At 57.8% G+C, this 23,048-nt stretch overlaps 1 protein-coding gene across 1 annotated transcript in view; it reads left to right on the top strand.

Annotated features, from left to right (window-relative positions):
* The window catches only part of Tbcd (tubulin folding cofactor D), a 107,111-nt gene that overhangs the window by 18,605 nt on the left and 65,458 nt on the right, over positions 1 to 23,048 (top strand). The window contains exons 7-13 of the mRNA XM_076869349.2: positions 940 to 1,072; positions 12,920 to 12,965; positions 14,146 to 14,278; positions 15,610 to 15,746; positions 16,979 to 17,039; positions 17,499 to 17,573; positions 19,959 to 20,053. Coding sequence (XP_076725464.2) covers positions 940 to 1,072; positions 12,920 to 12,965; positions 14,146 to 14,278; positions 15,610 to 15,746; positions 16,979 to 17,039; positions 17,499 to 17,573; positions 19,959 to 20,053 — 680 coding nt within the window. The remainder of the gene's footprint in view (positions 1 to 939; positions 1,073 to 12,919; positions 12,966 to 14,145; positions 14,279 to 15,609; positions 15,747 to 16,978; positions 17,040 to 17,498; positions 17,574 to 19,958; positions 20,054 to 23,048) is intronic.

The following is a 23,048-nucleotide window of genomic DNA, read 5'->3' as shown; positions in this document are numbered from 1 at the left end:
ATGCAGCCAACTCTGACAAGGACTAGCTGGACAGCTGGACGATGGATGGGGAGGCAGGGACAGGCAGCATCGAGGCCCTTTTGCCATTGCCTGGCGGCTCCAGCTCACTCCTCCCTGGGCCACTGCTGGGGGCTCCACACGGCCCCACATCTTGGGAGGTGGCCCCACACTGGAGAAGAGCTCAGACCACCTCTGGCTCCTCCAGCCCCTCCCCGTCTACCTGGGGTCTTGGATGCCAGGGCCGGGCCCCCTCCCCTTTGCTTCCCGTTCCCCCGCCCCACCACTCTTGCTGCTGGCACAGCAGAGCTACGTAGGCGCTCACGCCTCCTCTCAGGTTTCCTGGTGGTCGCTCTGTGCCCACTTCCTGGGGGGTGACCCCTCCTCCCCTTGCCTTGCTGACGTCCCTGTTGGTGGTTTGCTGTCTCTTTGGGTGTCAGCCCTGGAAGGGCAGGACTTTGTGCTGTGGCAGGGCCAGTCTTGAGCCAGAGTCAGAGAGCTGGGCACTGGCCTGAGAGTGTGGAGGAGAAAGGGTCTGGGGCTCTGGCTCCTGGGATTAGCCTGGGGTCGGGGTGGACGGTGCCCATGGCAGGTCTGTGGAGAGGTCCTGGGCTGAGTCGGCTTCTGGGCTGGGCTGTGGTTGGGAAGAGGGTGGGTGGGCACGCCTGGTCCTGGTGGGGCAGAATGCCCAGTGGCCTCTGAGGCTTTGAGCTGAGCTGTGGCTCAGGAGGCAGGAGGTGGGGACTGTGAGGACCCTGCGGGGCTACGACTGGGCAGTGACTTGGCACCCGGAGAGAGGAGCTGATGAAGGGGCCGCTGTGGGTCGCAAGCCTAGTGTAAGGACAGGGGGTCGGGAGGACGCCCCGGGGGCCTCGTGTGCAAGGGTGGCTGGTGGGAAGCCCGGCAGCTCTTACACACCGCCTGTGCCCTGTTCCCTGGCAGGTTCATCACCCGTCCTGATGTCAGGCAGAGGAAGATGGCTGGCTTTCTGGACTGGAGCCTCTGCACCTTGACCCGCTCTTCCTTCCAGACCATGGAGGGGGTCATAGCCATGGACGGGACTCTGCAGGCCTTGGTAAGCACTCCCACGTGGTGGCCCTGCGCTGTGCCGCAGCCAGCCGGGAGGTGGGCTGGCTGGGGTTCCAGCCGGAGACAGGACGGTGGTGCTGGGATCCCTTTACCTCTCTCTCCCGCCGCTGGCCCGCCTCAGTTCAGAAAAGTGCTGTGGAGCCCCATCGCCACCAGGGGGCGGTGGTGCACGCGGAGTGCAGCTGGGGCCCTTCAGGGCATGTTGCCCTGGCTTAGTTTTGTCACAGAGGACAATTATTGGAGCCAGCGCCCCCAAATGAGAGGTGGCTTGAGATCAGATTTTGTTCATATCTGCATTTTAACATAGACCTGTGCCCTTACTGTTCTGCTCTGCTAGTCTCGTGTGCTGACGAGGCAAAAAGTCCAAGTTCTGCGGCGAGGGCAAGGCCTTAGTGGGGATGTTCTGGAGGGGTGGCGGCCCTCCCTGACCTTGGGCTCTGCTCTCCTGCTCTTTGCTCTTTCTGTCATACCACTGGTGAAGAGCGGGTCTTCCTCCCTGGAGCTGGGGAGGCTGGCGGCCCCCTGAGGAGAGCAGGCCTTGGGAGGTGCTCGTGGAGGGTGTCTGCTTCCTGCCTGTGGGTCCCGGGGACTTGCCGCGGGGAGTGGGAGCGTTGAGTGTCTGGCTGGACTTGGGGAGGGAGCCCGGCTCAGCCTCTGTTTCTCTTCCTGGTGCTGCGTGGTCTTCACCAGGTTCTCATCACAATGTGTGGGAAAGAAAGCCGACAAAAGGGAGCATTCCCGTGTCCTAGCTGCAGTTGTCTCCACAGCAGTGTGCTGTGACAGCAGCTCACCGTCAGGACGTAGCGGGCGCCGGGCACGCCTGGGGTCCCAGACACTGGGCGGGCTGAGGGAGGCTGGAGGGTCACACGTTCCAGGCCAGTCTCAGCAACTTAGTGAGGCCTTGTCTCTAAATAAAAAGGGCTGGAAGTGTAGCTCCGTGGTAGGGCATCCCGGGTTTCAGTACCCCTTACCACAGAAAAATAAAACGTGAAGAAAAGCTCCAAGTGTGACCTGCATACCACCAGCATAGGCAAGCGAACAGTAGTACGTGAGGGTGGAACAGCCCCTGCCTGCTCTGTCACCACGTGGCTCTGTCGTCGGGCACGCGTCTCACTGAGTGGCCTCAGAGCTTCACTCCTTCTGTGGCTGTGAGTGCGGTCTGTTGTGAGCAGGCGGCCATGCACTTCCCTGCTCGAGCTTGGGCTGGACCTCCTGTGTCCAGCTCCCTCGGCTGTCCAACAGTAGTCCTTTCCGTGATGCTGAGTGGGAACCTGGTTTTCTGCACGCGTTGGGCAGATGCTGTGCCCCTGGATTGTACCCCAGCCCCTGGGCAGACGCTCTGCCACTGGATCATACCCCACCCTGAAAGTGGATTAAAACTTAGCAATATTTTGTTTCTAAACTTGCGTGTGTACACCATCAGGTTGATGAAATGTGGGGTGTCCTGCTTTGGGGTTTGCAGGTACAGTGGGTAGCCTGCAGCCTGGGGGTGCTCACTCCAGCTGTGTGTGGGGTGGTGGCCAAAGAGTCTGATTGTACAGTGGAGGTCAGTGCAGGCTGGGGCTGGCCCTGAAGGGTGCTGGGGGTGGGGTCCCCACTGTGCACCCACGGTGCCTTTCTCCAAGGGACCTATGGGATGTCCTGTTATTTTAGTTTTTGGTACTGGGGATTGAACTCTGTGCTCTGCCACAAAGCTACATTCCTGGCCCTTTTTTCTACTTTTTAAATCAGAGACAGGTTTCTTAAGCTGCCCAGGCTGACTTGGAATTTGGGATCCTCCTGCCCCAGCCTCCCGAGTAACTGGGGAAACGGGGTGCCACCCTGCTCAGCAGCATTCCTGACGGGCTCTTGGGGGTCTCCTGCAGCCAGTTCCTTGCCGTGGCCTAGGGGAGGTCACCTTGATGTGATCGTCCAGGGACCCTCAGGCAGGTGAGGCTTAGGTGGCCCCTGCCCAGGTGGGAGAGCGGCTCCTGTGGGGGAGGCACGGCCTGTTGTCTTGGGGCCACTTCAGGGGCTGGCAGTGCCTGCTGATCAGCGACCCTGGGCTCCTCCCTGAGGGGCGGCAGTCCTCTAGCTCGAGGTGGCCGAGGTGCCCTCGTCTACATATGCTTTGCCACAGCTGCTTTCCCTTTTTTTTTTTTCCTGTAGCATTTTTATTTTTCTTTCTCTATTTTTTAAATATTTTTTGTTGTCAATGGTCTTCATTTTTTTATATGCTGTACTGAGAATCAAACCCAGTGCCTCACCTGTGTTAGGCAAGCGCTCCACCACCAAGCCCAGCCCAGCCTGCTTTTCCCTTTTGATGGTCTTCTGCAGGTGGCTCATGGTGGCTGAGGCAGCAGGCTCGCTGCCTGGTCCCTGCCCTATGCTGGACTTGTCTTTGCAGAATCAAGCAGCATGGGGCTCCCTTTTATTTGGATGTCTCCAGGTTCCGAGTTTGCAGGAGGGAGGCTTGATTTTTTCTCTGGCCTCCTGAGGTTTAAGGTCTCCAGGGGCTTAGAAATGCTGAGTCTCTGAACCTTTGCTGCCCAGCTGGGCGTGTGTTGGCAAGGGATGAGGAAGACGCGGCTCTCCCTCTCGTTGGGGCAGAGCGCTTCTGCTCTATCTAGAGAGTTTTGCCCCGAGCGCTGGTGAGTAATTGTCTGACGTAGCCAGCTGAAATCCTAGGGAGCAAATGAAGGGAGATGCTGTCAAGCAACAGCCCTGGGCCTGTCCACCTGTGGCTCCCGTGCCAGGCTTGTCCCCGCTGCCCCTGCAGAGTCTGGTCTGTCCGGAGTCACGGTTTTCTTTTTCTCCTCTGAGGGGCCCTTGGGGTCTAGCACAGCTCCTGGGCAGGAGGAAGTTGGGCTGAGCAGGCGGAGTGGTTTCGCCCAGGCTCCTCAGACCTGCAGGCAGAGGGCGGGGTGTCCAGTGCGTGATGAAACTTGCAGGTGATTGTGCTTTGGGGTTGCAGTTTCCTTTGATGCACTTGGCTTCCTTTTCATGCACCTGTTCATTAGTGTGGGTTAGGCGAAACAGGTGAACCTCGGAACAAGTCCCGTCGAAACTAGGGCTGGTTTTATTTCCCTTGAAGCACAGTCCTCTCTCAGCGATGGCTTTTAACTCTTGTGGGAGGGAAATGAGTGCTCACCTCGTTTCCCTGGAAGGCACCTTCCCTCTCACTTTGTTGAGCACCCATGCTGTAGACCCACTTTGAGGGTTAATGCCAATTGAGGAGATTTGAGGAAAGAAAACACTATTGAAAAGAGAAAACGGTGTCATTTGAATGTCTAGTGTCTGCTTGCTTATTGACACCTGTGCCCTGTGGGTTTACCACTCCGACTGCACTATTCTGCTGGTTTCAGGTGGGTCTCCCCTCTGCACCACCGCAGTGGCTGGAGAGGGGTGGAACTTGGTGGTAAAGGGCAAGGTGTGGCTCCTGTGCCTGTGCTGTTAGGGTGACATCTACTCTTTGCAGGGGGGTCCGTTGATTTCTCTCGATCATCACAGAAGCAGAAGTCTTGTTAGAGGGGAAACACAGCAGCATTAAGACCCAGGAGAGCCAAGGAGCAGTGCTGTAGGCCCTGAGCCTGTTGCTGGGCACTGCTGGGGGGACATGCCAAAATCGGTCAGGTTCCTGGTATGGGGCCTAGCCCCACTGTCCTGGCCTGACCTGCCAGACCTCCACTGGCCCACGGAGGCCGATAGGGTCTGGGCCTCCCCCTGGATTCTGCCTCCCCCAGTGACTGGAGGCACAGTTTGATTCACTTGTGCACCTCCTAGAAGGACAGGGAGAAGCCCTCTGGCCCCCGAGGCCTGTCAGGCTGATGTGTTCTCTTTAGGGTCTGGGGTCTGGTGGCTTCCGGGGCTCACACCCAGTGTCTAGTGCAGGCTCCGCGTGGCCTAGTTCTAGTGTGAGGCAGGGTTTTGGGTGGGGAGAGGGCCAGAGCTGTGGGGAACCTGTGCACTCAGTTCTGTGTCTTTAGGTTCTGGAAGCCGTTCCTGGGCCGTGCTTCAGGAGACACTGGACAGCCAGCTCTGGCTGTCAGAATTTCCTGTAGCCAGCATCTTGGGTGTGAGTCCTGCAGAATGCAGGGTCCTGTACACGAAGGGAGGATCTGTGGGCCACCCGCCGCTCTGGTCCCATGGAGAGACAGGGCGGCCAGCGCCAACCCCCCTTGGGTCCTGCCCCGGCTCCCCTGGACCTTTGTTTCTCGCTTGCCATTCTTGCCTCTAGGTAGAGAATCGATTCCTGACAGCACTTTTAACAGTCTTTGCGCCCAGACCGTCAAGATGCCATGTGCAGTACCTGGTTCCGCTCGAAGCCCAAAGCTCCCATGCATGCTTGCCCCGTGGCCCCCGACTCCTCGCACGGTCCACGCGCACTCCACGCGCACTCCACCCATACACGCACGCTTGCCGCCACTTCACTCACGCTCCCTCTGCCTCCGGCACACATGTGTCCGTTCCCTTTCCTGCATGGCGCAGGCGCTCCCAGGCCACTCCCTCCGCAGGTTGTTTCCCCACCCTGTTCCTGCACGCCTTCCATTAGGCTGCCACCCCAACACTCGCACGCCTCCCACAGGACTGCCACAGCTGCCACCACCCACCACGTCTCCCATAGGACCACCCGTACCGCCTCCCACGTGGACCGCCAACCCCCCACACCCTCCCACAGCCTCCCACGGGGACCGCCACCCCCCACATCCACATGGCCTCCCATGGAGACCGCCACCTCCCCACATACTCGCACGTCTCCCACGGGACCACCACCCCCCACCCCCCTGTAAGCCTCCAACGGGACCCTCACCCCCCAACCCTCCCACGGCCTCCCTCGGGGACTGCCACCCTCACACACACACCTGCATGGCCTCCCACAGGGACTGCTAGTCTCCCTCCCCAGTATGCCTCCCAAGGCCCCCACCCCCTGTCTGACCAGTGGCGCTGGCCTGGCCCAGGAGCGTGGCCTGGGGAGGCCAACCCTGGTGGGTCCCAGGTGGATGTGGTCCAGGTGCCACAGATGTGTGTCGTTGGTGGTGGGGAAGCGGTCACCCTTGCTCATGCACTGGTGGCTCTGGCCTGCTCCTGGTGTTGTTGGGTCTCATCCCCAGGTCTCGTGGCCATCAGGCTCTGGTCTGACCCTGTGTGGTCTCTGAGCTCCCACGCTTTGACTTCTGGGTGGACCTGGCCCTAGAGGGCAGGAGGACTAGCATTCTCAGGGCCAGGCTACTTGGACTGCCCTGGTGTGTGCTGATTCCACGTGCCACCTCCATGTCCTTACATTATGTGGCCCGCATGCTACCTCCACATCATCTTGCCCTGTTGTGCACCATGCTGCTTCCCACTGTCGCAGTGTGTCACCTCCATGTCCTTGCTCTGTCACCAAGTGGCCCCTCCAGGCCCCTGTGCTCTGTTGCACCAGCTTGGCTGGTGGGCTGCGTGCACTGACCCCTGGACGGTGGACGTCCGAGTGATTGAGAGGGCTCTGGAGTCTGTGGGTGAGTTTGGTTCTATTTCTGTCTTGCACACTTGCAGTCCCTTGTGATTTATTTGCTGCAGGTTCGTAAGAATGTGTTCTTGTGCTGGGTCTGAGCTGATTCTGACCAGCTGTGTGCTCCAGCTGTTGACAGCTTGGATTCCGCAGTTGAGGTGTTGATTTCTGGGTACTCCTTTCTTCCAGAGGAGAGTGGGTGCCGCGCTCCTGGGGCAGGCCATTCCTCTGGCCCTGATGTTTGTGGCAGCTGTTTTGGGTGAGGATGGGGCTCCCTGCTTGATGCTGTCTGGCATTTGAGCCTGCGGCTTGGCTCCTGCTGTTCCTGGGAGGTGGCCCTTCCAGGTGCTGCCGCTTTTGTTTTCTCAGGCCAGTGAGTAGCTCGAAGCTACTGCTTGTGTTTCTAGGCTCTGTGCTGGGGTGCTAGGTTCTTTCCCAGGGTGCTGCGGGAAGGGCTGAGGACAAGGGTCCCTCTGTGGAGGGCCTTTGCTGGTTCTGAATGAGGCTGCAAAGGCACAGCTCACTGCCAGGCAAGGCACCAGCCATGTGTAGTGGGGTTCAGGCTGGAGTGACTGTTGGGCGTTGAAGGTCCTTTCTGCCTGTGTTGCGTCCAGGTGTGGTATGTCCAGAAGTACTTGTGTTCGGTCACGAGTGCAGAGCCTGTTGAGATGGGGCTGCTTCCTTGGGCTGAGAGTGCCAAGGAGGAGTCCGTGCTCCATCCCTTTGCAGGTGGAGCAGGTGTGCCTTCCTGAGAGCACAGCAGGGTCGCAGCCAGGTGCCCTCAGGTGACCGTGGGTTCAGAGGGGTTGGGCTTGGGGTCTGCCCCAGAGCGGCTGGTGCTCACAAGCTTGCCGGACAGAGGCCTGAGCTGCGCTGAGCTGGGGTGTGGGGCCTTTCTCCTAGAGCCTGGGTGGGGTTGCTTTTCTTGGTCTCAGTCAGGAAGTGCCTCCAGGGAGCTTCAAACTAGCACCTCCTGCTTGGCAGTGGGCAGACTTGCTTTCAGAGCCACCTGCATTTACAGGGCTTGGAGAACATGCCCTGGAGAGGGGAAGCTGTTGTGCTGGGCAGAAGAGCCAGCTTGGGTGGGGAGCTCTTGGGCCTGAGGTGTGGGGTGTTACTCACTCCTTTGTGACTGGCTCTGCTGGTTTTCAGAGCAGCACTCAGAGCCTAGCTGCCCTGGCTGCGGTGCTGTCCCAGCTCCGTGTCACCTGTGCTTACCAGCAGGTGGCTCTGGTTAGTTCCTGTGTCCTGCTTTGTGGAAGTGGGTGCACCCCTGCACCCCTCACCTGGCCACTCAGCATGTGGGTCCTGAGGTGTGTGATGATGAGTGCCTCTGGCTGTTGTGCTCCTGAGGCTCACCACCCTTCCACACGCTCTGGGGAACTGTCCACCACTGCCCTTTCTCAGGCCCACTGTTGTGAAGAACTGGACTCCACAAAGCCCTGTCCGCCTCGCCAGTGTGTGCTGGACGGGAACGTGCGAAGGATGGGAATGGGTAGAGCCCCGCTTGTTACCAGTGTGTGCAGGCTGGGAACGCAGAGCCCATGCGCGTTACCCATGTGTGAAGGACGGGAAGGCGCAGAGCCCGGCTGCGTTGATGCTTGTGCCCTTTCCGACTCCTTCAGTGAGGGTGGCTCATCTCCTGTGTGCGGCTGAGAGCTGGGCATCTTCTGGGGGGTCCTGCTGGAAGCTCCCAGGGCAGTTCTCTGTCCAGATTGAGAACAGAGTGGAGATGGAGAATTGGAGGGGCTGGGGCTGTGGCTCAGTGGTGGAGCGCTCGCCTGACATGTGTGAGGCCCCGGGTTCGATCCTCAGCACCACATAAAAATAACTAAGATAAAGGAGTTGTGTCAACTACAACTAAAAAATAAATATAAAAAAAAGAAAAGAAAAGAGAGATGGAGAATTGGTGTTCCTCCCAAGCAGACAGGGGTGTGGCTCTTGACTCTGAGTGGCCAGTGGCTGCGTCCTGTGCATGGGGGCGGATGGGGCTGGCTGGGGTTCACAGGTGTCATGGCTGCGTGTCTGAAAACGTGCACTTGCTTCCTGAGAGCTCCTGTTGCTTGTCACAGGCTTAGGCTGAGTCTCACTTATCAGGAGTTGGTGAGTAAAGAAGGCTCGTGTCTGTCTGCATTCCGCAGCGTCCTCGGTCTTACTAGTGACAGGCCAGGTGCCTGGGCCTCCTGCACATCTCCTCCTGTTTGTTTGGGGTCCCTTCAGGTGGACATTGCAGTGGACTCCTGCAGGTCAGTCTGCACCCCTTCTCGTGCCCTCCACATGCTGCCAGGGCGGTGTTTATTTTGGGGTCTTTTTAGGCATGTTGCTGCCACCCAGCCTGAATTCTGGTGCCCCTTGACCACAGGACTCCTTGCCCTCCGCTGCCTCCCGAGGAGGCATTTGTCCTCTGTCATGGGCTGCCCGCCCCAAACCCGTACCATAGACGACAGCCACTCTGGGGTCTTCGCAGAGCTGGGAGCCAGGATGCTTTCTTCTGTCTCTCCATGTGCCCATGTGGCAGGGCACAGATGGGGCCTTCCCTGGCTGGCTGCTGCTGCAGGGGAGTGACTTCCTCCAGGGGCAGCCTCTGAGAGCAAGTGGCCGTGGGACCTGGCAAAGGACACACGCAGCCTGGCATGGAAGTCACTGGGCTCCTTGGCACTGCTCTTGCCACCTCTCGGTTTGGGGGCATGGTGTTGCCCGGTGCCCCTTGAGTGCAGTCCTGCCAGGGGCGGCTGGGTTTGTGTCTGGGCCAGGGTCTGGCTGGTTGTGCTGTACTTTCTCACCTCTGTCTTCCTTGTGCTCAGGGTAGTCTGCATCCGACCCTCTGTTCACTGCTCAGCTTTCTCTTTTTGGAAGCTTCTGTGCCTCCACCTAGGTCTTGCACCAGGAGACCCTCTCAGCTCCACCAGCCTCTGCTGGACACTCTCCCTCTTCCAAACATTGTCAGCCTCTTCCTGGGGACTTCACGCAGTGGTAAGCCCAGGGCATCGGGACCCTGTCTGGAGGAAGCTCCCTCTTTCCAGGGTTGTTGAGGGTGCATATCCTGGAAGGTCCTTGTGTCATGATCTCTCTGCTCTTGTTCTGCGACAGCACGTTCTTTGTTCCTTATTCCTTGACCTGGGCACGTCATGGTATTAATTTTTGCATCTTGCAAGCCTTGAGTTCCTTGCACTGGATGAGCCCATCGGGTGGTGGTGGGAACTGTGTTCGTGGTTTGTTGAATTCTGAGAGCTGCTTCTCCCCAGAGTTTTTGCCTCTGCTTTCTTGAGAGATGGGTTCTTGTTGCCCACAGAGGTCAGCTAGCATGTCCACCAGGGTTCCACTGGCCCTGTGGCCGGCTGGGGGGTGTCTCTCTTCTCTCTCTTGGGGTTTGTGTGGTGTGGCACTGCCTTCCCACTAGTGACGCTCCATTAGATAAGCAGTCTCTTTATCTTATGCACATCTCTTTCCTTGGGAATTGTCTTTCTTGGGGTTTGTCATCACCTTCAGGTTTTCTGGCTGGTGGCCATCACCATCACGAAGCACCTTTATCATCCCGTAACTTCCGTGGCCGGTGAAGGCCCTGCAGCGCCCATTTCCACAGCAGGCACTTGTGTCGCAGTGGTGACCTCTCAGGCCGAGCATTGCCTCTGTGTCCTGGAGGGCATCCTGCCAAGTCACTGTGCCCTTCTGACCAATTATTTCTAAGACGAGAAGCTGTTGCTCCCTTGCACAGCAGTTCTGACTGTGACGCTGCAGGACCGCCACAGGTGCGCTGAGTTTGTGACATGCAGGGCTTTGTCTCCTCAGTGCCCGCTGACCTGCCCAGACCTTGGCACAGGGAGCGTGGCAGTGTGGTGCTGGTGGCATCAGGAGGACATCACTGTCACCCAGAGCATGTGGGGTATACCTTCCATGGATCTGGAAGATTTGGCAAAATCTTTCAAACTCAGCATCCATTCATGTGCAGAACAATAGAAAAACCAGGGTGGTAGGAACACACCCCACATTGTGGAACTTAAGTTAGAGTCTGTTTGATCTCACTTTCATCTGGAGTGGCGTTTGTTAGGAATGCGATGCTGTGAACGTCCATTGAAGATGCGTGGAAACCTGATGTCTCTGCAGTCAGTCCTGCAGCTCCTCTGAGCAGTCAACATGTCATGGGTTGTCACTGTTCAAGGTGGCCCTGGCAGCGGCGAGGCTGTGGGGCGCTACTGTCCATGGGTTCCTGATGTGCAGTGTTTACTCACATTTCCCAGGTGGAGCTGATGGGAGGAGGAGGAGGGGGAAGGACAAAGAAGGTGACTTCTGGGGACTGTGTGGACCATGACTGCAGGCCCCAGAAGGGAGTGCATGTGGCTGGCTGCCACTCGTACCAGTGAGTCTGGGGCAGAGCAGGATCCCTTTCTGAGAGACGTCAGTGCTGACAGTGTGACATCCAGGCTGTGGTCGGCCATTTCCCCGAGCCGCATCTTTCTTGATGCCACAAGTGGAGCGTGGGCAGCTGCTCTGGGCCTCCCAGTGGGTCCTGAGTAGCTCCCGAGAAGCTATGTGTGTGTTTATGAGTGTCTGTGTGTGTGTGTGCATGTGTGTGCTTATATGTGTATTTATGCATGTGTGTTTACACAGGTGTACTGCCTGTTTGTGCTTGGGTTTATGTTTGCCATTTTTGTATGTACACATTTGTATTTGTGTATAATTATGCATGTGCTTGTGTTTGCATTTATGCATGTCTATGTGTGTTTGTGTGCTTGGGCATTTATGTTTATGTGTACATGTTCTTGTGTGTGCATTCATGGGTGTTTGTTATTTATGTGCTTGTGCATGTGTGCATATGTTCATGTGATGTGTTTGTGCCTGTATACATGTTTGTGTTTGGTTACATTTTTGCATATTTGGTGTGTGTGCACATCTGTTTTTACATGTTTGAATGTTTATGATCTCTGGGTGTATGTGTCTGTACATCTCTTCATGTTTGTGGTGTTCATATGAGTGCAAGCGATGTTCTTACATGTGTTCATGAATGCATATTAGTGTCTACACATCTGGATTTATGTGTTTGCACGTTCATGCAAGTGTGTGCCAGTGTGTTTGCTGTGTGTTCACATGAGTGCATGTCAGTGTTTGCACATTATGTGTGCTTGCTTGGGTGTTCATACGAGTGCATGTTAATTTGTGTTTACAAGCATGTGTGTGCATGTCTCTGGGCCTACATGTTTGTGCATGTTCATGAATCTCAACTGCTTTTAAGTCTGGAAGATGAACTCAGTAACTCACAAGCAAGGGGGCCCTTCAGCAGAGCTGTAGAGCTGAGCACTTCCAGGATGTGGTTAATAAGTATGTTAGTAATGCTCACACACGTGTTCATGCAAGGAAATGGTACTGTGTGTTACATGTGTGTGTGCATATCTGGGTCTACATGCTTGTGCATGTTTATAACAGTGTATGTCAATGTGTGCTTACACATGTTTATGCAAGCGCATGTTAAGGTGTTTATATGTGTGTATCTCTCTGGATTCACATGCTCGTGCATGTTATGTGTACTTACATGTTTGTGTGTTCATGGGAGTACATGTCAATGTGCGGCCACATTGCATGTTTACATTTTGGTTAATGTTCATGTGTCAGCATGTTTGCATGTGTGTTCATGTGAGTACAGTCAGTGTGTTTGCATGTTTGTGTGCCTACCTACTTGTGTTGTTCACATGAGTGCATGTTACTGTGTTTACATGCATGTGCATGTCTCTACATTGGTGCATGTTCATGGGAGTGCATGCCAATGTGTTTGCATGTGTGTTTGTTTGAGTACATGCCTGTGCATGTTTATGTGTTTGCATAGGTGTTCTGCGAGTGCATGCTGGTGTGTGGGTGGCAGGGAGGGTCTGCGCCCTGATAGGCTGTGGGATTGCCTCACCTGGAAGGAGGGCTCTCGTGGCCTGCAGGCACTGTGCCTGAAGGGAGGGCAGCATCGACCATGCCCTGGAGTGCTCAGCTCTGCGGCTCTGCGGAAGGGCCCCCTTGCTTGTGAGTCACTGAGTGCATCTTCCAGACTTGGAAGTGGTCGAGAATTCAGGGACTGCCTGGCTTGGCCTGTCACTTTTATTCTTCGACGTCTTTATCAAAGCTGGCTTCAAGCCCCCAGGCTCCGCTCAGTCTGCACTCACTGCAGGATGGGGCTGTCCCTCACTGTTGGCCCTGCCCGAGTTGGCAGCATGAGGTGCCCGTGCAGGCCTCTTCTCCGGGGTCTGCCAGTCTTCCCTTCTCCTGCTGTCAGGTGGTGCGTGTTCAGGGAAGGGATTCCGGGAGGCCAGGGAGCTGGTCTGGTAACTCCGCGTCATAAACTTGTGGATGTATTTACAACATTGGTTTATGTTTTTTTTCCAGGCCCAAATATTCAAACACGGGAAGCGTGAGGACTGTCTGCCCTATGGTAAGGCGTGTTTAAGACAAGGTCATTGTCAGTGTTTGCCCCCGCAGGCCACACGCCTCCTGTGGAAAGGCGTGTTTAAGACAGGGCCGAGGGGCGCTTCCTGAGTGTCCCCCTCAGGGGTATCAAGCTGTCCCCTGGTGCTACACTGTGGTGCTTTCTGCCTGTCTGCTTGGTGTGTTGGAGTGTGTGGCTTTGGGCCAGCTGTCTGCATTTGAAGCGCAGGAGACTGCCTGGGGCCTGTACCTGAAGCCGGGCTGCCTGATGCCCAGTGCCCGACTTGCTCCTGTGGGATCTGATCACAGCAGATGTGGCCCACAGTGGCCGCCGACTTCCTGGCATCCTGTAGCAGCCTTGCTCCCCCTGTGGCCACCTGAAACCTCATCCCCCTACTTGTCACCTTGTCCCTCCTGCCATGTCACTTCATCTCTCTCCACATCACCTTGTCCCCACCCCTCCCTGCCTCCTTCCCCCTCTCCCTCACCTCCCCCTTCCCCCTCACCTCCCCCTTCCCCCTCTCCCTCACCTCCCCCTTCCCCCTCTCCCTCACCTCCCCCTTCCCCCTCTCCCTCATCTACCCCTTCCCCCTCTCCCTCATCTCCCCCCTTCCCCCTCTCCCTCACCTCCCCCCATCTTGCCCACCTTGTCCCCCCTCCCGGTCACCTCCTCTGTCCTAGTGCTGGGCTCCATCCCCCTCCCTTCTTCCCTCCTCCCCCACACACCTTGGCTCAGTCTGGTCCATTTCCTTTCAGTCTCTGAAGTCCAGCACTGTGCTGGGCCCAGGTCTCCTCGTCTCCATGGTTGCTGTCCTTGTGCTGTCCTGGCTTTAGCTGCTCCCGGGTCCCCCTCATCCCAAATGACCCCTGTGGCACAGGGTCCCGCCATGCCTCCTCCTGTGCTGGCCTCCCTGCACTTCGTCCCTGGGCTCCTGCTGTGATGCCACACTCACCCTAGGGCCCCGGGCCCCTTGTCGCGTGTGGCTGCTCCTTTGTAGGACGGCTGCCCACTGTGCGGGACCCTCCTTGGCCATGCCGAGCAAGTGGGCCCGCTCCTCCAGCTGCTCTCTAGAACCTGGGGATGGGCTCTTGGGTCCAGGCCCAGGTAGTCAGGGGCCGGCTGGTGTCGGGCTGTGGCACCTGGTTGGGCGAGGGCTTCCATGTTGAGTTGCTGCTCTCGTCCACAGCCAGCACCGTGCTCCGGAGCCTCGACGGCTGCAGACTCTCTGAGAGCAACCAGACCCTGCTACGGAAGCTGGGGGTGAAGCTGGTGCAGCGGCTGGGGCTGACCTTCCTACGGCCCAAGGTGGCCACGTGGAGGTGGGTAGGCACCGGTCTCAGGTGGCCGTGGCTGCGCAGGCTGACGTATAGAGTCTTCTGTGCTCCTGTGCTTGTGGTCTCTGAGCGTGTCTGTTTTATGAGGAATGATTTTCCTCCAGGCTACTTTGACGCCGTCTTCCAGGTAAGCAGCGGAGGCTGGAGGGATGTCCAGGGAGGCTGCCTCGGCCCCTGGCACTCCCCTGGCGGATGATGTGCTTGGATGCAGCCCTGGGCTGCTGGTGCAGGCTGCTGTGAGGAGCAGTGGTCAGTGCTCAGTGATCAGTCTGAGTCCCAGGCTTCCTCAGGGAAGGCCAGGCTTGCTTCTGCAGGTTTGCTGGGGAAGGGAAGCATCTCGGCTTGGCAGTGGCCCACAAGTGCCTGCAGTAGGTAGCAGGTTGACTGAACCCTGGCTCCCATGAGGACAGGTTTGCTCAGGTTCTTGGGCTCCATGTTCTTAATGACCTTCAGTTTCTTTTTTTTTTTTTTAATAAATATTTTTTACTAGTAGATGGACACAATATCTTTGTTTTTATTTATTTTTCTATGGGGTGCTGAGGATCAAACCCAGTGCCTTATGCATGCAAGGCAAGCACTCAGCCACTCAGCTACAACCCCAGCCTAATGACCTTCAGTTTTATCTTAAGTGTTAATGGCATTTTGGGAAGGGATTATTTTGAAGTTCAGCTGAACCTTTGTTCCAAATTGTAGCAGATGCCCGAGAAGTGTGCCGGGGTTTGGTGATGTTTTCCTGAGTGCCTTTTGGTGAGATGTGGTTGCATCACAGGACATTAGTGCCTGGTTTCCAAGGGGCTTTGGGAATGGTTTAGCCCCACAAGGGGCCGGTGGCTTGCTGCACGTCCTCTGAGAAGGGCTGTGGTGTTGGTGGGCCTCTTTCTGCACCAGACGTCCATGCGGCCCCTCCCTGTTCTCACAGTGGCTCTCTACAGAGCCGTGTCCCTGCTTTACAGAGAGGAAGGTGAGGCACGGAGCAGTTCTGGAGTGCAGGGTTGTGTGGCTAAGTAGGTTTGTCAGCCAGACCTGGTCCCCTCCGGGATACCAGGGGAGGTGGTGCTGACCCTGCATCGTGGAGAACAGGACCTGGGCGTGTGGCAACTCTGAAGCAGCATTTGGGGGGTGAAACCTGGGGGAGCCCCTGAGGGCTCTATGGCCTGGGCAGAGCCAGGCCTTCACCGCAGCATCGTTCTCTGCACATGGGGGAATTGGCACAGGCAACCTCCAGGACTCATGGTGGTGCTGAGCTGACTCCAGTCAGCGAAGAGTTTCTTGAGCTGCGTCCAGCCACTGAGCCGAGCGTGCTCTGCTCTGTGCAGGTACCAGCGGGGCTGCCGATCTTTGGCTGCTAACCTGCAGCTCTCTGCCCAGGATCAGAGTGAGCAGAAACCACTCGAGGTACCGCCTGACAGTGATGAGGACTATGACATTCCAGACGGGGTGGAAAGTGTGATAGGTAGGTGGCCCCAGCACATGCCCTGCCCCTGGGCTTTGGTGTTGTCCCCGATGACTCTCCTTCCCCACTCCTATGGGCTGCTGCAGCCACTACTTCCTACTGCCCTCACTTCTTCCCTTCCTTCTTGGGTGGCATAGTCTGACCATCCGTCACCTCCACTGAGCATGTAGCCACTGACCTGCCCTCCTGTGGACACTCCCTGCCCAGCAGCCCTCTGTCTCCACACGCTGCCGTCTTGCACACCTAAACTGCATGCTCCTTGCTCCCCAGGGCCCAGGCCTCTGGTTCCTCACAACCTGCTGTGTCTCCCTGCTTTCTCAAGGTCACCTCAAGTCCCTTTGCCCTTGGCCTTGCAAGGGTCTGCACCAGTGCCTGCCCTCAGCCTAGTGGCTCCCCCACAGTCACACCATTGGCCAGGCCTCTTACTGGCTGTATGGCCTCCCTCCCTGTAGGGACCTCTCCTGCCCACTGGCTGGGAGGCTGGGCCTGGCCGGGTGGTCTGCGCACTAGCGTCAGCGCCAGCATCTGCTCCTTGGGGCTGGTTTCCCCTGGGAGGTCAGATCTGCATCACACCCCTCCCCTGGCACAGAGCTCGCCGCTAGCTCCCAGGAGCACTCGCTCCTCCCTGACCCTGACGCTTCTCAGGTTCCCCTCTGGGCTGCCCTGGCCACTCAAAGCCCCCTGAGCTCCTCTTCCCAAGCTGAGCCCCTGTGCCTCTGCCCTGTCAATGCCAACTGCCCTGACACGTTCCCGTCCACTCTGTGCCTCCTCATGTCCCGTCTGTTCATTGGTTCCTCAGATACCCTAGTGCCTGTGACTGTTTCTCCAAGTCAGGCCTTCCTGGGGCTGCCCACTGCCTTTTGGCCAAAGGTTAGACTCTGTCAGGCTAGCAGGACACTTACATGTGCCTTAGACTACCTCCTTGCTGCCTGGGTCTGTTCTGAGGCTAGTCCCAGGCTTCATCCTCTGGGATTTTTCTGGATAGCCCCCAGTCTGCTTCAGTCCCCTGACCTCCCTCATGGCCTGGGAGACCCTGGCCCTCGGCTTTCAGCTGGAGAGATGGCTGCTGCCTATTGAGGTCTAGGTGGGAACAGCCGTGGGCTCTCTGGCACTGCCAGGCAGGACGGGGAACTGCTCTGTGCTGCGACCGCTGCAGTTGTCTCCAGGGTACTGTCTGGCTGCGGGTCACCTTGAGCTGCCTGGACTGGCGAGGTGTGTGCTTTTTCTTGCAGAGCAGCTGCTGGTTGGGCTGAAGGACAAAGATACTGTGGTGCGGTGGTCTGCAGCCAAGGGGTAAGTAGGCCGCCAAGGGGTAGGTAGGCCACCCAGGGCTGGCAGTGGGGGCAGGTGGGACTGCTCTCTCTGTGGTCTCCTGGGGTTGTGCATGTGCTGGAAGCTCCCTGAGGGCTGCAGGGCTCCCTGGGCTTCTGTGGTAGCTGGGTGGGAGGCCATGTTAGGCAGCCCCTGCCCTCGCCAGCAGCCAAAGGGAACAGCAGGTCTTGTGTGGAAGAGTGGCCTCAGTGTGTGCCTGTGCTGGGTGCCATTGACCACCAGCGAGGGCCTCCACTGTCCAGTCTGTATGATGAGAGGTGGCCCCTGCCCTGCCCTGCCCCAGGACTCAGGCGTGCCTTCCCTGTGCGCAGGACACGGTTGTTAAGCTCAGTGTGTGCTGAGAGAAGAGACTGCTCGGGACCGTGCTGTGGGCCACTCACCCCCTGAGCTGCAGTGCCGACAGTGTCACTTCTCTTTCAGAATCGGCAGGATGGCTGGCCGGCTCCCCAGAGCGCTGGCGGATGATGTGGTTGGGTCTGTGTTGGACTGCTTCAGGTAGGGCACTGTGCTCAGGACGGCCGGGCCTTCTCTCCTCACGCCCTGCGCAGCTGGCTGGGCCCCAGCCCCCTTGCTCCTCTTGGGCTCGGCTGGAGAGCTCTAGTTATTTCTGGTGTGTTTCCTTCATCAACACTGTGTATCTGGGACCCTGAGGCCCATGTGGAGCCCGCTCTGAGCCTGTGCACGCCAGATGTGCGTGAGTGTGGGCAGGCCGGTGCCTCCCAGGGATTCCTGGGGTGAGGGAAGATGTCGGGTCGTCCCTACTGAGGTCACTCGTCAGGCGGCTGCTGTGACCACAGCCTGAATCTGAGGTTGAGTTAATCAACCTTTCAGTGAGTTCTGATTGACGGGTGTGTGACCTGTGGATGAGGGCAGTGGGTGCGTGTGAGCCTGGGGACTGCAGGCCAGTGTGGAGGGCCCTGGTGGGGTTCTTTGCTTTGCTGTTGGGTTCAGGAAGCAGAGGGCGCAGGGTGGCCTTGGTCTGGTTGGGGAACCCCTTCCCAGTGGCCCTTGCTGGCCGTTACTGTTCCTGGGGACCTGTCCCTCTGCCTGATAGTGACTGTCTGCAGATCCTGTGCTGTCAGTGTTGGGAGCCACTACCTGCTGGTGGTCAGTCGGCAAGGACAGCTCCGCAGGCTCCAGGGTTGCCTTCCTTGGAGCAGGCTCCTTCTTGCACTTGGCCTTGGGGCTGCTCAGTGGCAGTTGACCAAGTGCAGGAAACATGTCAAAGACTGGTCATCTTTTTTGAAATAACCGTGCATGTAGTAGAAGAGCTCCTACAGAAAGCACACGCTGCCCGTGGAGGCCCGGGTGGGTGAGCGTGCAGCCTCTGCTGGTGCCAGTGCTGTGCACTTCCTCTGCAGTGGCAACAGGTGGCTGGGGCTTCCTTCCTTGGGGGAGAGGGAGCTCCAAGGAGCCGCCTGCAGGAGGGCGGGCATCGGTCTCGTGCTTCCTTCCTGGCCCCTCCCTTCTGGCGGTGTTGCTGCACCTCCCTCTGGTTGCTCACCGGGCCCTCCTGGAGCTTCCTCTACCTCCTCCTCCTCCCTGTGGCCCTGAGGGGCCTGGCGTGTGCTGCTCTCGACTGCCCTGCCTCCCCGCCTCCCCGCGCCTGATCTTGGCCTGGGGCCTCTGTGTGGCTAGTTGAACCTCCAGTGTGCACCAGTTTGGAGGTTCGAAGTAGTCTTAGCACCCTTGATTCTTCACCCCAGGCTTCCTGACAGAAGGACCAGCACCCTGGCTCCGAGCACAGGCCCGAGTCCCCGACCTGCCAGTGGGTGCTCCCTTGCTGTGCACTGCCACTTCTCTGGGTCCCTTCAACTGCTTGGCTGATGTTTGCATCCCCTTGGTGTCCAGTGACTGGTGCTCTCCCCAGCCAGCCTGGAGGGACCACGGAGCACACACCTTTACTGAGAGAGGGATGGCTTGTCTGAGTTCCCCATGAGGCAGGGCGACAAGGTTCTGTGCGTTCATGCTGCCATCCTGTCTGCAAAGCAGTGTGACGAGCCTCTTCTGAAAACAGGGTGGTGGTGCTTAGGTGTGGGGAGCCGCCTGGCCAGCTGGAGCCTCAGACATCGTCTGGGCAGCTTTCCTCCAGGAGGCTGCCTCCGGAGGCCTGGCTCATGCCCGCTCATGGGCAGGAGGTCCGGTGACCAAGTGTGCCCGTGTGCTGCAGTCAGTGCGGATGGCTTCCCTCACGGTCCTTACCGTGGAGTCATTTGATCAGAGCTGGCTGAAGCCTTGTAGTGTTTCTCTTTTGGGGGACGTGTGTCTCCACGCTCATGTGGAAGCAAGTGTGAATCCCCAAGCACAGCCCCCATCTATCCGAAAGGCAGTTGTTCACAGTAGAGGTACTGGCAGGCCACACCTGCAGGTTCACGAGCCCCCAAAGGGACATTTTAATTGAATGTGAAATACGACCTTTGACCTGATGAGTGTCATGGCAGGCCTTCATTACAAGTCCACGCTTTGGCTGTGCCCGTGGCACATCTGAAGCCCAGCTATTTGGGAGGCTGAGGCAGGAGGGACGCTGGAGCCTGGGTGGGATCCCTGCTGAGCTCGGCTCCCTGACGTGGACCGCTGCTTGCTGCTGAGTGAGGTTGTGCCTGGGTGTGCAGAAGAGCTGGCTGTTGTGGCTGACTGGAGCACGTGGGGCGGGCCGCCTGACTAGACCCGTGGTTGGCAGGCGGTCTGGGTCTGGGCTGGGCCCTCTGTTGTGGGGGACCCCAGGAGGGGTATGGCGCAGCAGTCCTGTTTGTGGTAAACTGGAGCATCTTGTTTCTTGGGTCAACCGTGAGGCTCATGGGCTCAGAGCATGGGCTTGGCCTGTGTTCCTTGCGGAACTGGGCTTTGAGCTTAGAGCTGACCCCAGAATTCTGCTCTCAGTTTTCAGGAGACAGACAAGGCATGGCACGGCGGATGTCTGGCACTGGCGGAACTGGGCAGACGAGGCCTGCTACTCCCGTCGCGACTCAAGGAGGGTGAGTAGCTGAAGCCCGTGGGCCTGCAGCCTCAGGTTTCTTGCTGAGCTGCCTCCCAGGGTGGCTGGCTGTGGAGCACATTAGACACGTGGTGCCGGGGCTCTTCCACAGCGTCCATGTGAGTCCCCCTGGCCTCTCCGCCTGCTGTGGCCCTTCTGTTCTGGGTGCTGTGTGCTGCGGTTGGAGGGCCAAGGGCCCTGTGATGTCTGAGTTTCTTGGCCCTTGAGGGCACCTGTGGTTTTAAAGCTCAGTGTTCCTCAGCATCCTGGGTCACCTGCAGGGACAGTGGTCCCCAGTGATGAAGTCTGTCCCAGCTGGGAGTTTGGCGGGGGAGCTCTGCAGTGGTGGCAGTGGAGCTGAGCCTGGGGCCTACAAGGGATGCAGGTGGGTGCCGTGGCCCTGTGCCATTTGGGGTCTTCAGGGCAGGAGTGGGGCCTGCAGAGATCGGAAAGGACCTTGCCTGTGTGTGTCACAGAAGCCACACACAGAAGTACTTCCTGGAGCCGGTGGCCTCAGCGATGCTACCTGCGTCCAGCCAGTGCCCAGCTGCCTTGGCACTGAGATGCCTGGGAGATCTTTCAGAGCCTGCCAGTTGTTTCATCTTTCTGCTTTCTTAAAAAACAGCTCCACTGAGATGGCTGCGTGGTTCAAGTTCACCCATGCGAAGCGCAAAGCCAGATGCCCTGGTGTGCTAGAGCTGGGCAGCGCCGTGTCCAACTCGCGAGGTCTCGGTACTCCAGGCAGTCCTGGGCCCAGGGCAGCCCCGGGCCTGCTTCTGCAGACCCCCTCCTGAGCCTGGGCGCCCAGGGGTGTGAGGTTGTCCTGCTGAGGAGCGAAGGCTTTGTGTGGGCCAGCCACGGGAGGCTGCTCTGGGCACCAGGTGCAGCTTTCCCTGAAGGGCTCGAGTCCGTCCTCTGGCTCTAGACTCTGTGGGGACAGCGTGTCTTGGGGAAGCGGTGCTTTTCCACTTGGTTTTGCCCTTGGCTTTCCCATGGCCACGTATGGGGGTTGCCACGGCCTCACTTTCTCACCCAGCGTTTCTTTGGTGACGGCCCTCTTAGTGTGAGAGGACACCTCGTCGCAGTTTCATTTTCATGCCCCTAATGACCAGTGAGCATCCTTGAAGATGTGGTCCGGGGGTCTCTAGATGGCAGGTGTCTTACAGCCTAAACTGGAGATGATGCCAAGGTCAAACCGTCAACTCAGGAGGAATGGGGGTGGAGGTGGGGGTGGAGTGGGGGGGGCCTGGGGTCTGGCTCGGTGGTAGAACACTTGCCTAGCATGTGTGAGGCACTGGATTTGATTCTCTACACTGTGTATAAATAAATGGATGAAATAAGGGTCTGTCAACATCTAAAATTATTTTAAAAAAGAAAAGAAAGAACAGGGCACAGTCTTAGGAAGCAGGGGGCGTGGTTTCACAGAGGCCAAGGAGTGGCCTCTTTCCTTCTGGAAGTCCGCGAGCCCAGCAGATCGCCTGGTGGGTCTGTGCAGACCCCTTGGTCCGCATTTGAGCTCTGGGCTACTGCATCCCTGGTTTAACAAGGGCTCTGGGTGAGAGCTCGCCAGTGGAGGTCTAGGAGGACAGATGTGAGGGCCATGCGGAGAGACCAGGGCTCCTGCAGGGCAGGGTCTGTAGACCTGTAGAGAGGGGTCCTGGAGAGTGCCGTGGGCCAGGGGTGTGTGTGCGTCTTCAGGGTCAGGGGAGCTGGCCCCCAGCCCAGCCCTGCCAAGGCACTCGGTGTCCACCTGCCTGCACGCGCTCTCTGGTCCAGTCAGGTCGCCATGCCCCCTTTTGACTCATGGGGGTCGGCCTGAGCTTGGTGAGGCCTGGCTCAAGTCTAGTTTCCAGCCCTGCTGCACAGAGACGTGCCCTGGGGGGCCCCGCTTCCTGCCTGCCCACTTCAGCCCTGTCTCCCACCTTGGGTGCCCGTGAGCACGTCCATGAGCAGTTCTGCTGTCGGTGTGGCAGAGGACCTGGTGAGTGCCCAGGGTCAGACGGAAGGCAGAGGCTGCTGCCAACATCTGCTTTGGGGATGGCTGGGGCCCGTGCCTCCGAGGAGGCAGACTGCCCACTGCACAGAGGTGCAGCAAAGGGGCCTTTGCTGGCTTTCTGGGAGCCTTTCAGGGAGTGCTGGCAGCCACTCTCCCTGCATGTGACGTGAACTGCTGCTGGTCCTGGCCTCAGCACAGGGAGCCCAGTGCTCTCTCACCCAAGGCCACCGCTAAAGGACTCTGTTCTGTTTCTGGGGATCTGAACACAGGACTTCCTTTCGTTCAGCTTTACTCTTTTGTTAAAATGTGCATACATGCTCCTACTTTCGCATTTAATGGGTTTGTTTGGCATTTTGCTTTTGGAAGGTCAGCGTTCTGATCTCATTGGGCTTTTGGTGTGACTCCTTTTGCTCCCTTGCTGTCATTACTCAATGGAGAATTTTTTGTTGATTTGAGTAATGGCTCACTCCTGTTGGCGGAGCATCGGGGCATGTGGATTTACGTCTTTCACCAAACTTAGGATGTTTTCAGCCATTGCTTCTCCAGTCTCCCCACGCTGCTCTCCCTCTCCTTCTGGGCTCCAGGCGTGTGTGTATTGGAGTGCCCCAGGCTCCCTCGGGTCTGGTGGGTTCTGCTCGTTTTCCTTTACCCCTTCTTTTTGTCCTTCTCAGACTGAGTGACTTCTGGGGCCCGATCCTCACGGTCACTGCTCGCTCCTAAGCCAGTGTCCACCTAGCTAGGATGCCCCTCTAGGGGTCCTTCACTGTGACTGACCTTTCGATCGTGTGGTTCTGTTGGTCTCTCTATAACTCTCATCATCATCGATCTTCCATACTTGTTTTGGGTTCTTTGGTCTCTGTTAGTGCTTGGAGCACATTTAAGGCAATTGGTTGAGAATCTTATGGTAGTCCAAAGTCTGGCCGTCCTCACGGATTCTTTGTTAGTTTTTAATTTTTTTTTTTCCTGTAAACAAATGGGCATACTCTTCTGTTTCTGTGGA

This window comes from Callospermophilus lateralis, chromosome 11, assembly GCF_048772815.1.
Source record: "Callospermophilus lateralis isolate mCalLat2 chromosome 11, mCalLat2.hap1, whole genome shotgun sequence".
Classification (NCBI taxonomy): domain Eukaryota; kingdom Metazoa; phylum Chordata; class Mammalia; order Rodentia; family Sciuridae; genus Callospermophilus; species Callospermophilus lateralis.
This window is presented reverse-complemented; position numbering and strand designations above follow the sequence as displayed.